The sequence below is a fragment of the Streptopelia decaocto genome, assembly GCF_964273445.1.
Source record: "Streptopelia decaocto genome assembly, chromosome: Z".
NCBI classification, from domain to species: domain Eukaryota; kingdom Metazoa; phylum Chordata; class Aves; order Columbiformes; family Columbidae; genus Streptopelia; species Streptopelia decaocto.
In genome coordinates, this window is record NC_138657.1 from 23,658,433 (window position 1) to 23,671,971 (window position 13,539).

A 13,539-nucleotide genomic window follows, 5' to 3' on the forward strand; every position below is an offset into this window, starting at 1 on the left:
TACCCTACCTGTCAGTTGTTTCAAGTTAACTCACACTTCTATGATATTCATGATCAGTTTTCTCACATTTTCTCAGGTGGGTAATGAAAAAGTAACGCCAAGGCTACATGTGGGAACTCCTAAGATCTACAGCACTTAAAAAGGAACAATCGTAAACAGCACTGCCTATAAACTACCTCAGATTCAGATTTAGTAAAAAAAAAAGCCTAAACAACTTCAGACACTCACATGTGAAACATATCCAAAAGTTAGTTACAAGCAAGCAGCTAAAGAATAAATGCATGATAGTGAATTACTACAAACATGCAAGATTAAGTAGGAATCCCATCAGTGATAATGCAAACCACAAATAATTGTTTACTAGTCAAGGATAAAAATATTTTTTAATTCCCTAAAAACAGCTGGAAAATTCTAGTAATAAAAGTAGCTCACCAGGATATTGTTTCGGTGTCAGCTCCAATTTGTGAGAAAACTGCATGGCACCAGTGGTGGTATCTATCGTATAAACCTGCACAGAGCCGCTGGAAGAGATTACACATGCTTTAGGCCACAGACCATTTACATTTCTCATCAGTTTCAAGAGGTTAATACAAAGCTGGTTTTTTCTCACTAATACCAAACTTTTCAAGAACAGAAACATTATGTCAAGTAACACTCAAAGAACTTTATGACACAAATGTGTAAGATACTTTCCAGAAGGCAGCAGGGGACCCAAACCAGAAATACTGTAATAACCAATGCACTAGGACTACTTAGTACTCTGAAAATATGCAATCCACATATTTATGACTTCCAAATGCAATACAATCCATGAGGGAAGTCAGTATTCAATTGGTGCTCAAATTTCTCATCAGGAGTGTACTAATGCATACAAAAACGAATGAATTATAGTAACCATTCCTGTTTCAGGGGCAAACTACCAGCATGCTGCATTATTACTACAACCGAGAACACTATTTCTTAAGAAGATAGTTGAAGACTAAACCACCCAGATCTGTTGAAATGCTCTAAAACGCAAATTAAAAACAATCAAACCAAACACAAAACAAAATGAAAATGCAAACAAACAAACAAAAAAACAAAATAAACAAAAACTGAAACCCCAATTAATTAATTAATTAATTGAAACACCAAACCTGCGCTCTAGACCAGCTAAAGCAACATTATACAGAACGAACTCTCTGGAAGGAGAAGTAAGCATAAAACCACACACAAAAAAGCACTTTTGCAACATTTAATTTTTAAATATTCACAGTTACTCAAACAGGCAACATCTTCCCTGAATAAATCAACACTTCACAGAGCATTTTCTCAGTTGGGTGTGAAGTACTGATTCTTGTCAATATTAATAAAATTAACTGCTTAAAACTGGCTTTGAGATTAACTTTGAGATTAACTGGGAAAACAGCACTTTCCAATCCTTGCAACTGGTCCAGTCACCTTTTTATTTTTTTCCAGAGCTGAAGAGCAAGCATCAATTTCACTTGCAGTTCAAGCAGGCAATAATTTCTCTTCTTCCCTCCTACCTTCTTGACAGACTGATTATTCTCATCTTTACATGTCTTGCAACACAACTTGGTAAGAAGAAACTAGTGCTTACACCCCAAAGTTTTTCAGTGAAATCTAACCCCCCCCCCCCCCCGCCTTGAACTAGCCTTACAAAACTTACTTGCCACATCCAAATGCCATTAGCCTGTATTTGTTATTCACTGCCACACAAGTTCCATCAATCACATCTTGTGCCCAGACACCATGGAGCTGCTGCAAAGAAAGGAATCCACAGAATTTTTGGTTAAACAGGTCTTTTATTCATGATAGTCAGCTTCTACCCATGTGCTACCCATCTAATCCATATTACAGATATGCCAGTTGACCTTCAACACCTCAGGAAATTTCTATTGCAAATGTCAATATTAACTGACAGGACTCAGGTAAACAAAATACAGTATGTAAAACTGGTTTCACTGTTCTTAATGAAAATTACAGGAAGATGCCAGTATGTAAGTAAACTGTTTATCAGAGTTCTGAATAACCAAAGTAAGTCAATACCCTGTAATGCAAGAACATACTTGATACAGCATAAGTAGATAGTACTAAGGATGAAGACAAAATGCAAAGCAAGAAAATAAATTCCCATCTGCAACAGTAGATATTGTTAAGTATGTGAAGGAGTTTGGGACAGGTTAGGCAAATCTTTTTGGGTTTTTTGTAATTAAAATAAAGAGACCTAATGACAAAATGTAGTATAGTTTGTAGGCTGAATTACAGGTAAAGAAAACACCTAAGTTGGAAAGGATTCCTTTAGAACAAATGCTGAAGTACACTGTCACTATGAGAACTGTTAGACTCGATTACAGCTAAAAGACAGAAATAGCACCTATGATACTTTGCCATAGGAGAAACTACCTCCTATAACCCCCTTATAACCAGCAACAGGAAGTCTGTTGCAAAGACAGTAAGAAGACCTCAGAACCATAGTGACATTTTGAAAAAATAAGCAAAAATTAAAGCTACTATCAATTATGCTCAAAGTAGTTCAAATAATGGTATGAAACACAGTCTTGTTCTTATATTATCTCTTAAGCAGTTGCTAAATTTCGATTTCTTTGCTGAACAGAAATTAAAGTAGAAAGCTAACTGAAATGAAGAGACCAAGGAAAACACACGTATTGTAGAGTGCATGTTAGAAATGCTAAAGCAAAAATACCTCAGCAGTGAATCTACTTGACATTGGTGTAATGAAACCAACTCTGCCATCATTAAAAACAACAGCAAAACCATCAAGTGTGGCACAGTATTCCATATCTCTGATGTAAACATCTTCAAAGCCCAAAAACGAACCTGCTGAGAAAATAGCAGTAATTTAAAAATGTGTGAACACAGTGGTATTGCAAGCCAACAGACATTTCGGTTGTCTACTTATTACTTCACAGAAAAAAAATAATTTCAACAGGTTATTTTTTCACATTTATGAAATGCACATTTTCCCCATCTCTGCTTGAGAACAGAGGTAATATTTTATAGTAGATGGTATTTTGCCAATAGTTAACAATCATAAGCAATACAAACCCCCAAAACCTACCTCGAGAAGACTGCAGGTCCACAGAAAATGGAACTGTGCATAGGTTGATGGCCTTCCTTCCGTTGGTCACACCATCCCAGTGAATAAGATGGAGAAATCCATCAGCAGTAGCAACAAGCAGATCCTCTAACATGGACTGCAAACTAATAAAGGTATTTGTCATTCTCTAAAAAACTACATATCAAATCAATGCAATAGAAAAATCAATTAATTCACAAATTTCACTTTGTTACTTTTCCACCCCACGCCAGTGCTATACTGTTCCACCAACTTCTCACACACACACACTTAGCATGTTCAAAGCTTATTTAAAGGGAAGGCAATCACCAGAAAAAAAAAAAAGGAGAGGTAAACAAAAAGTTTTTCCAGGACAAATAGGGACTCTCTGTGGTCAGCTCAAGAAATGTTGAAATGCTATGTATCATTTTGCTCTTATATATCCTATGTCTCCACAAAATCTCTAATCCATACTTTAAGCCCAAGCACAAACACATTTACAGTAACATAATGTAATACTGAACATATATGTGCTATACACTTCTATTTGACAAAAATATCAGTATAGCCAAGCACAGAAAGAATTCTTAAACAGCAATCTACTTTTTCATCTCCTTAGAGTTAGTATTAGTAACTATTAGTCCTTAACAAGCTTTTTTTCCATCCAGTTTCCCCTTCATTTTTTTAACAAGTAATGGCTATATGCAGAAAAATTCTTAAGACATGATTAGTGAACATACCTTGTGATAGAGGCTTGCAAGTCCAGCACTTTCTTCATTTCTAGATTTAATGAAGGAGCACACTGTTCTTCCTTATAATGTGGGGTTCCCTTCAGATGTGGGCTTCCTCTAAAATAAGAGATACACTATAATTGAAACAAATGTCCCTCAAAAGAGAAAAGTTACTGACTTACATTCCTGTGGCTTCCTTTCCCCTTACATATATTAATATATACACCAGACAGGTGCAACCTGCCACAAGCAGCGCTCACGTATCAAGGACATCATTTCAGAGCAAAATGTTTAGTCAGTCATATCATCCCATATGCCTATAAAGAGTATGTAAGCAAAATTAGACAATGAACAGAGAATGAACACTACAATAGCTGTGTAGCCTGTCTTATAGTAATCCTAAAATAAATGATACATATTAAGGCAAATTCTGATTCAATAAAATGGTATTCAACAATTTCAATTAATTGTGTTGAATTTTTAAGTATCTCCAATTCATTCTTTGCCAAGATGCATTAGAGATATTATAGACAGTAAAATGTTAATGTTTCTTCAGTTCCTTTTTTCAGATCAATGTTTATACTATTTATTCAACATGCATAACCCAACAGGTAGCCACTTCTTAGAGTAATTCATATAAATCTATCTCCCTATTGCAAATAAATAAACCTAAGAACTACTAAGAAAAGTGATGAATAAGCACTGATTCTCTTCCTTTAAACAGACCATTACGTAGTATGAACTTCCAGATGTAGAAAGTTTCCAATTTTTATTTTATTCATTTTAAATTTCACATTTCATTCTCTAACAAAATGGAGTGACTTTAAAGCTCAATACAGCATCATTAACATATGTCTTATTTGTCTGGGCTATCAGATGTGTCATGTGCTTCATTAACTTTTTTTTTTTTTTAATGAAAACTGACCTACAATCTTAAGTCTTGCAACATGTCATCCAGCTCATCCATGTCATGAGCATTATAGAATCATAGAACAGTTTGTGTTGGAAGGGAGCTTCAAAGGTGATCTAGTCCAACCCCCTGCAATGAGCAGCGACATCTTCAACCAGATCAGGTTGCTCAGAGCCCCGTCCAGCCTGGCCTGGAATGTCTCCAGCGATGGGGCATCTACCACCCCTCCGGACAACCTGTGCCAGTGTTTCACCACCCTCATTGTAAAAAGTTCCTTCCTCATGTCTGGGCTGAATCTCCCCTCCTTTAGTTTAAAACTATTAACCCTTGTCCTGTTGTAACAGGCCCTGCTAAAAAATCTGTCCTCATCTTTCTTACAGGCCCTTTTTAAGTAGTGAAAGGCCGCAATAAGGTCCCCCCCAGAGGCTCCTGTTCTCCAGGATGAACAACCCCAACTGCTAGCCTGTCCTCACAGCAGAGCTGTTCCAGCCCTCTGATCATTTTTGTGGCCTCCTCTGGCCCCTCTCCAACAGGTCCATGTCTGTCCTGTACTGAGGGCTCCAGAGCTAGAGTTTACTGGCTATTATGGTAGTAAACAAAGCAAGCTATGCATGAAAAAGGCATTGTAGAAAATTTAGAGTTTAGTCTAACTTCCTTAGTCTGAAACGATAGGTACACAAATCTATATGATTTTTCCCTGGATTTTAACTGACAAAACACTTATTTTACACCAGGGTAGCCAATGCAGCTGCCTAAGACATGGCAGAAATCAAAGGAGCTGCAGTTTTAGGTAAGCTTGACACTGCAAGGATACCTCTACCTCTTTCCTGCCTTGGTTATCTCAGTGTATATCTAGTGCTTTAATTCCATTACCATTTCACAGCAAAACACAAAAGTTGTATCTGTTATTCTTTGATGGATACTACACCTTTTCTTATGCAGCAAGGACAAAGATACATGCTAGCTAAGGTAAGACCAAAGGCAACCTTTCACATTCTGGAGGTAGCAGATGAAGCAGCAACACCTTTCCAGAACAAAACCATGGTGACCATGAAGGATTATAGCAAAAAATGAGTAAAATTACTGTAAAGTTAATTAATCTACCACCCACAGATAATAATTTGGATTAACATTAAATTATTAAAATGTTCATTTTGCATTTCAAAAGAAAATTAATTACAAAATACAGCTGTCTTGGGAAAGAACAGCCCTTCTTGTAAGCTAGCTATTATGGACACACAGGAGGCCAGAAATAATAACAATAACAAAAACAACAACAACAACAACAATAATAATAGACTAGTTAATACTAGCATCATGAGGTGGTTGTGAGCACTTTTTAAACAGTACATGAGAGTGCATTTCTCTGCGTTCATGATGTCAAATTCACCTGATGCGGTCTGGTATCTTTCAGAGTGAAGGAATTCACAGATAAAAAAATACATGATATAGGATTAATTCCTCCAAATCTCTATGTCACTATCTGCACTGCAGCACCCTGGGGGCTGAAGAAACACTTACAGAACCCCAGGTGTTTGGAGAGATGCCTTTCAACACATGTGGACATAACAGTCCAGATAGTATACCCCTAAGCAAGAGCAAATAACTCTGGCTTATCAAGAATCTTCCAAGCAAACAACTAAAATTGAGAGAAAAGGGTTGTGTAATGCATAAATGTTACTGTTATGTCCATGTAACGCACCATATAACATGCCTGTTGTAACCGACTGAGGTACATAACCAAGTACAAACACTGTGTTTCTGCACAGCACAAACTGTAGTCAGAATGGGAACAGCATAGTTTAAAACAAAACACATCCTTTGCTGGAAGAGAAATTTCAAGTCTCCATGTGGTCAGGCTTCTCTTCCCTTAAACATATCAGATAAAAATAGTTTGCAAGAATATTTGAATATTTTCAGTTTCATGAGCTAGTTTAAGCAAATCTGTTACCATCTGCAGAGTGTATCTTTTTCCCCTGAGGGAACTATTATCATGACCGAAACTCAAAATGTCAGTATTTTAATTCATTGCCTGCAGTTACATTGAATTCATTGATTAAAACAGAAACCCTTACTATGGGTGCAAAGGGAGCGCAATCAAAAGTGCACTGCGTTCATGCAGTTCACATCTGCATGAGTCAGCCTTACCAGTTTAGTTACTTTGACCTTTAAACAAAGAATGTGTACTGCTGACGGAAGCAGGAAAGAATGTTTAGTCTGGGTTGCCACATCAGCATCTGCAATCATTGTAGCCAAACTTCAAGTAACTCACTTTTGCATAAGAATTGAGAGAAATGGACATGTTCCAGTGACCGACCAACTGCATGTCAAAACAAATACTATAACTTCACTTCTATTTGCACGGTATCTGTTAACATAACTAAACCTGTGAATAAAATCTCTTAACACTCAGAACTGAGAAAAATCTCCCACTACATCTGCAATTCAAGAAAACCCCCAAACACAGGAAGATGCAGGCTGCTTTTTTAAAAGTAGATTAGAAGGTCTGTGGGGAAGTTTCAGATCTTGAAGATCAAGATATTTTTAACATCACCAGGTTCATTATCTGTTCCCTATTTTGCGTGTCATCAGTGATAGGCTTGTTCACAGAAAACAGAGCACTATATGGTGTAACAAAATGTCTTTCTGATGTTGAAAGACTAAGTAACCGTATGTCATGAATCACCTTTTAAGTAAAGAACAATAGTAAATGTAAGTCTACCTTAAGGGCTTGTCCTCTTTCTCCAGTCCTCAATTCTCTAAATTTTCCCATTAACCCTCTCTTGCTGTTCAGTTCTAACCTGACATGCCCAAAATGAAAGAGAAGCCCATAAATAGGTGAATGGCTAAAGTTCTTAGCATGAAGTCATAACACTTTCTATTCATTTGATTTCCTCACAGGGGAAGAACTGGCTCTGGAAGTAACACTGGTCCTGTTAGAACAAAAAACTGTAAGCTCAGACTCTGATGCAAGATGCAACAATGAGCAAATGGAGAAGTTTATTTAAACCCTTGCCATCCCCCCACCATCTCCTGCCTCCCCCCAAAAAAGACAACAAACCTTAGGCATGGCAGCACCATGCAAAAGTACAGTCAGCTAGCCTCCCCCAAACTGGGAAGACCTTCCTTGGGGTTTATACCTGGGGCAGGGGTGAGGTTCAGGGAGGTAACAGAACCCATCCAGCACACAATACTGCTCTTATGTCCTTCACTACATGAACAATGGTTAAATGATACAGCATCATCCATGGATAAAACTCACTCAGAAATATAATTACCAGACTTAGTTGCTGCTAGCAGAAGCAACTAAGACATACTTTGGAAATAATTTACAGTACTATCTGAAAAGATGTACCTATGGACTTCTTTATTATTTGCAATTAAGGTATAACACATTATCTTCTTTAGTCTAAGTCTCCGGGTTTTCACAATAATGGTCGCCATTTTCTGCTTATTACTGGAGAATTCTATTCCAGAGGTAGAAATAGCATTACATTAGGATTTAAGTTTTCACCTTACTATCTAGGCTAATCATAGTAATATAGGCAGCTGTTATGGCTGGATAATAACTCAGAAAAGTTCAGAGAGACTCTCACAATCAACAAATATTAAGCTTCCAGAAAAAGCCCAAATAGTGGGGCTAATGGCAGGTAGCACAGTAATAAAAAATAAAAAACAAATAATCCAGTCTCTCTAATCAAATTGCAGCTGATTCAGAAGTAATGGTGACATTTCACTGAAAAAAATATTGAAGATTCCAGACCTGATCATCAGTAAGTATCTTTAAAACAAGTAATTGATACAAACAAGGTAAAATATTTTCATACTACTTTGGGGATACGGTATTTCTAATTCTTAGTGCTAAAATAGTTTATTCAATAGTACTTTCGGGGGGTAAAAAAAAAAAAAAAAGAAAAAACCCAAACGCCTTGACATTTCAACTACTAATATTAAGAGCATTAGGCCTGCAAGACAAACAGGGCAAACAATGTTTCTAAATGAATTAACACCACCAAGAACTTGATCTTCTTGAAGGCACAAAAGCAAAAAACTGACAACAACTATTATTGTTGCATTAGGACAATTGCATAATGTTTATTAATTTTCAAAATGGCTCATGTGAAGACATCAGTCAGCGAATTGTCTGTACAGCCGAAGACTTGATTTTGTTAATACCTGATTCAAAGAGCCTGCATCATCACCTCTAAACATGTGATTCTTCATTAGTAATTCACTGCCCACCATGCTTTTTAGGAATGGTTCTCAAACAAGTAAAACAAGTTACATCTTGAGCTTTGATACCCATACAACTAGCATCTTCTCACCCCTAAACCTGCATCTCTCCACTGTACACTGCAGGCAGCCACCAGCGAAGACTAAATGTCTGGCTGGATCCAGAACTATACATACACAGATCAGGAAGAGCTGGACAAACAAAAATTTAAAAGACAGTCTATAGAAACAACTATAAAGAATGAATAAGGGTTTAGAAAAGCAGTTCTTAGTACAGCCTTTTCTACACAATCAATAACAGGTTTCTGTGGTTTGAGAAATAACTAGCTAGTATATTAACTATTTGTGTAAAAAAGCTAAATAGTTTACTGAACTATTATTCCAGTTGCAAAGATTTCTTGATGACATTTTAAACCTCTCAAACCACAGCAAAGGCTAGCAAGTGCCATAATGATTAATAAAAATTCTACAACTAATCCAGTTTTAAAAATACATTTTCCAACCAATGCCAAAAACAATTTAGAGGGAAAACCACACTGTTAAAGTTGAGCACAAACTTAATTCCAAACAAAAATTATTTAGTAAGTTAATTAACTGTACACCTCATCAGTTACCTTTGCAGAGTTTGAAGTTCAAAACTTTTGTACACACTAATCTTAAGTCCACTGAATCAGGAAAAACTCCCCACTGATGAGGTAATTTATGGCACCTATAAACCATCTTGCTATAGAAAAGTAAAAAGCTTTGAAAACTGCCAGAAAGAGTAGGACTCAAATACAGTAACCAGACGTATAAGTAACAATACAGCATTATAAGCCAGGATATAAACACTAGCCTGTATTGATTATAAAACAATTTCCATTTTTAAAGCATTTTCAGATATTTAAAAATCTACAGCACTGAGGTCTCAGTCTAAATTTACACATTCATTTCATTTCACCCCACAACCTGCCCCTGAAATACAGGGTTCACATGAGGATATGAAAAACCTGGGGCAAAAGAATCTCCAGTTACCAGGTTTAGTTTATTAGCCACGTGAAGTTTTTTAGGTTTTGCCTTTCTTACAGGCAAAAATATCCTCAGCATTAAGTCACCACATGCTGTCTCTTCAAGAGACCAATCCTCAAGTCACCCTCCTTGCCAAAACTCTAAACTCAAACAACTAACCTCCACTGCTAAACAAAGGAATATCTATACAATTTCCTTTGGGAACTCCTCAAGAAACTATTGCCATACCTTGCCACAGCTTACAAAGCTACAAATTTTCTTGTATGCACTGCCACTTTTCTGAAGTGTATCAGAGGTGGAGATTAATTTTATTTTACTCTTCCATTGTATGGCCATAGATATGTTTTCTTCATGTTTTATCTAGGTGTCCTGTTTTTGCCTGGGAAGAGTTAATGTTTTTCCTAGGAGCTGGCATACTCCTGTGTTTTCCATTTAGAATGAGAATGATGTTGATAATACACTGATATTTCAGTTGTTGCTAAGCAAAGACTTTTCAGCCATGCCAGGCACACAAGAAGTCGGGAGGGGACACAGCCAGGACAGCCAACCCCAGCTGATCAAAGGGATATTCCACACCATATGACATTATGCTCAGCATATATTTGGGGGGATGAAGAAGGAAGGGGGCGGAGGGGACGTTTGGGGTGATGGTGTTTGTCTTCCCAAGCAACCATTACACGTGATGGAGCCCTGCTGTCCTGGGGATGGGTGAACACCTGCCTGCCCATGGGAAGTATTGAAAGAATTCCATGTTTTGCTTCCTTGTGTGCACAGTAGCTTTTGCTTTACCTATTAAATGGACTGTGTCTCAACACATGAGTTTTCTCACTTTTACTCTTCCTGTTTTCTCTCATACCCCACTGGGGAAGAGCGAGCAAGCAGTTGTGTAATGCTTAGTTGCTGTCTGGGGTTAAACGACATCAGTCCTTTTTGGCACTTAACATGGGGCTTGAAGGGTTCAAGACAACTACCGGTTTGATTGGAATGTGCTAGATCAAATTTATAGGTGTTATTGCTGCTTAGCTATTAATCAGCTGGCTTCTGTGCTTGCCACGGGGCTTGCTTACCTTACTATATATTAGAGTCTAGTGCTTATTAGTGGCTACTCGCTCTACTGCTTACGATCTTACTCTGCTGTTCCTGGGAACATTTTGATAACAGCAATGGCGATGCGCCTGGGCTGGCAGATGGCCAGGGCATCGCTGCTGTTTCTGTGCTGCTGTACTGGGCAGGCTGGAACTCCAGTGTGAACCTGAGCTGTAACAGCTCTGCAGGAACCAAGGCCAGTGAAGAAGGAGGGGGAGGAGGCCCTTCAGATGTTGGAGCACAAACTTTCCCACAGCCTTTGGTGCAGACCATGGTGAGGCCAGCTGTCACCCTGCAGCCCACAGAGGTCCACAGTGGAGCAGAGATCCACCATCAGCCTGTGGAGGACCATGCCAGATAAGGTCAATGTGCTTGAAGGACTGTACCCCTGGAAGGGACTCATGCTGGAGCAGTTAATGATGAATTGCAGCCAATGGGAAGGGCTTCTCCATGTTGGAGAAGTTTGTGAAGAACTGTGTCCTGTAGGAGAGACCCCACACTCGAACAGTGGAAGAGCATGAGGAATCCTCCCCTTGAAGAGGAAGGACCAGCAGAAACAATGTGTGATGAACTGACTACAACCCCAATTCCCCTCTGTCACCCAGGGTGGGGGGAAGAAGGTAGAGATATTAGGAATAATGTTAAACCCAGCATTTGAGTTGTATATTAAGGGAGTAACTATAGCGGGACCCCTTGTTACTAGCCAGGCTAGTGGTTCATTGCAATGTTAAACGCAATAAGCCAGACTAAACAGAATGGAAATGCCTTTAAATTGTTGTAATCCATGATCTGATTTGCATATAATAGGAATCACTATAGCAAGAACCACATGAAGCAACAGAGGACAAGCCTTACAAGAAGCAGTAAAAGTGCAGCAGTGACCCAACTTGAGCTGGTTTTGGTGCCCAGTAATCCCACTCAACACACAACCTCTCCTTCCTGAGTGACAACCATAACTGATGGAGCCCAAAGTCATCGACTAAATGAACTCAATGGACACTTTGTGGACATTTTACAGGCATTTCATAAGGGTGGCTCATGCACAAAGGGAATTATATCTGTCTATTATATCAAAGAATGGGAAGGGCAGTGGTGGGTAGTGTGAATGTACTGGATAGTGTCAGAGCTGAGCATGACACATATGGCATACAACAAAGGGTGGATACTATCCTGGCTTCAGCTGAGAACGAGCTATATTCCTTCCTAGGAGCTGGCATACTCCTGTGTTTTCAATTTAGAATAAGAATGACGTTGATAATACACAGATGTTTCAGTTGTTGCTAAGTAGTCCAGGACTTTTTGGTTTCTCACATTGTGCCAGGTGCGCAAAAAGTTGGGAAGGGACACAGCCACGGCAGCTGACCCAGACTGGCCAACCGGATATTCCACACCATATGACATTATGCTCAGCATGTATTTGGGGGGGAAGAAGGAGGAGGGGGACGTTTGGGGTGATGGTGTTTGTATTCCCAAGTAACGCGTGCTGGAGCCTTGCTGTCCTTGGGATGGGTGATCACCTGCCTGGCTGTGGGAAGCTGTGAATAAATTCCATGTTTTGCCTTGCTTGTGTGCGCAGCTTTTGCTTTACTTAATAAACTGTGTTTCTCACTTTTACCCTTCAAATTCTCTCCCCCATCCCATCAGGGCAAAATGAGCCAGCATCTCTGTGGGGCTTAGTTGCTGGCTGGGGTTAAACCACGACACTTAATAATGACTTTTGTAATATGGTGGTAAAATTAGATTGAACTAATATAAGTGGGACTTTGTACTTGCACTCACTGCTGGAAAGTACTGCAGGAAAGTATCCCAGAATGTGGGCTAATGGCCAATACTGATTCTCTCCAAGAGCTGGAAGGAAGCTGTAGACTATTCTGGCTCAATTTAAAACAAAACACAACAAAACAAAACCCCACCACAATTACTGTTTTTTTTTCTGATTTTCATGCTTTTAGTCTAACAAATTAAGCAGGAGACTTTAGGTTTTCATTGAATGTCTGTTAATTCCAAGAAGAGACTAGCAATTCCTAGAAAAATATCAAGAGAGCCAGAAATATTTCTTTCAAGAGAACAACTGCAATTGATAACATTTCTAAAATACTGCAGTTTGACAAAAAACTGTCAACTGACATCAGGAAAAATTTCAAAAGCTTCTTTTTTAACATATATGAATACTCAGAATTCATGACAGACTGCTGTGCTTATGCTACAAGCACTTGTTTCATCACAATATTCTAATAACAGATTTTACATAAAATGTCAGTTTCTTAACCTGTACCATATCTACATAAGTTTATTTTAAACTGATAAACCTCTAAAGGTATGAAATAGCCAGCATTTAAAAAAGATTTTCCACTCAGCCATCTTAAAGTATTTCATATATTCTCAATTTTGTAAGAGCTACGCCCTCAGATATTGATAGATCAAAATTACAAGGTTTCATGGGCTCCAGCCACAAACATTGATAATCTTGAATTCCAGCACTTCCATTAAAA

General features: G+C 38.3%; 1 protein-coding gene across 5 annotated transcripts in view; it reads right to left on the reverse strand.

Annotated features, from left to right (window-relative positions):
• Positions 1-13,539, reverse strand: part of RIC1 (RIC1 homolog, RAB6A GEF complex partner 1) — a 50,951-nt gene that overhangs the window by 18,301 nt on the left and 19,111 nt on the right. For 4 of the 5 annotated variants that reach the window (XM_082074942.1, XM_082074941.1, XM_082074940.1 and 1 more), the window contains 5 exons: positions 3,820-3,927; positions 3,083-3,225; positions 2,708-2,844; positions 1,670-1,761; positions 433-521 (listed from right to left, as the gene is read on the reverse strand). In XM_082074942.1, the coding sequence (XP_081931068.1) occupies positions 433-521; positions 1,670-1,761; positions 2,708-2,844; positions 3,083-3,225; positions 3,820-3,927 (569 nt within the window). The remainder of the gene's footprint in view (positions 1-432; positions 522-1,669; positions 1,762-2,707; positions 2,845-3,082; positions 3,226-3,819; positions 3,928-13,539) is intronic. The other variant, XM_082074939.1, reaches the window with a different exon arrangement.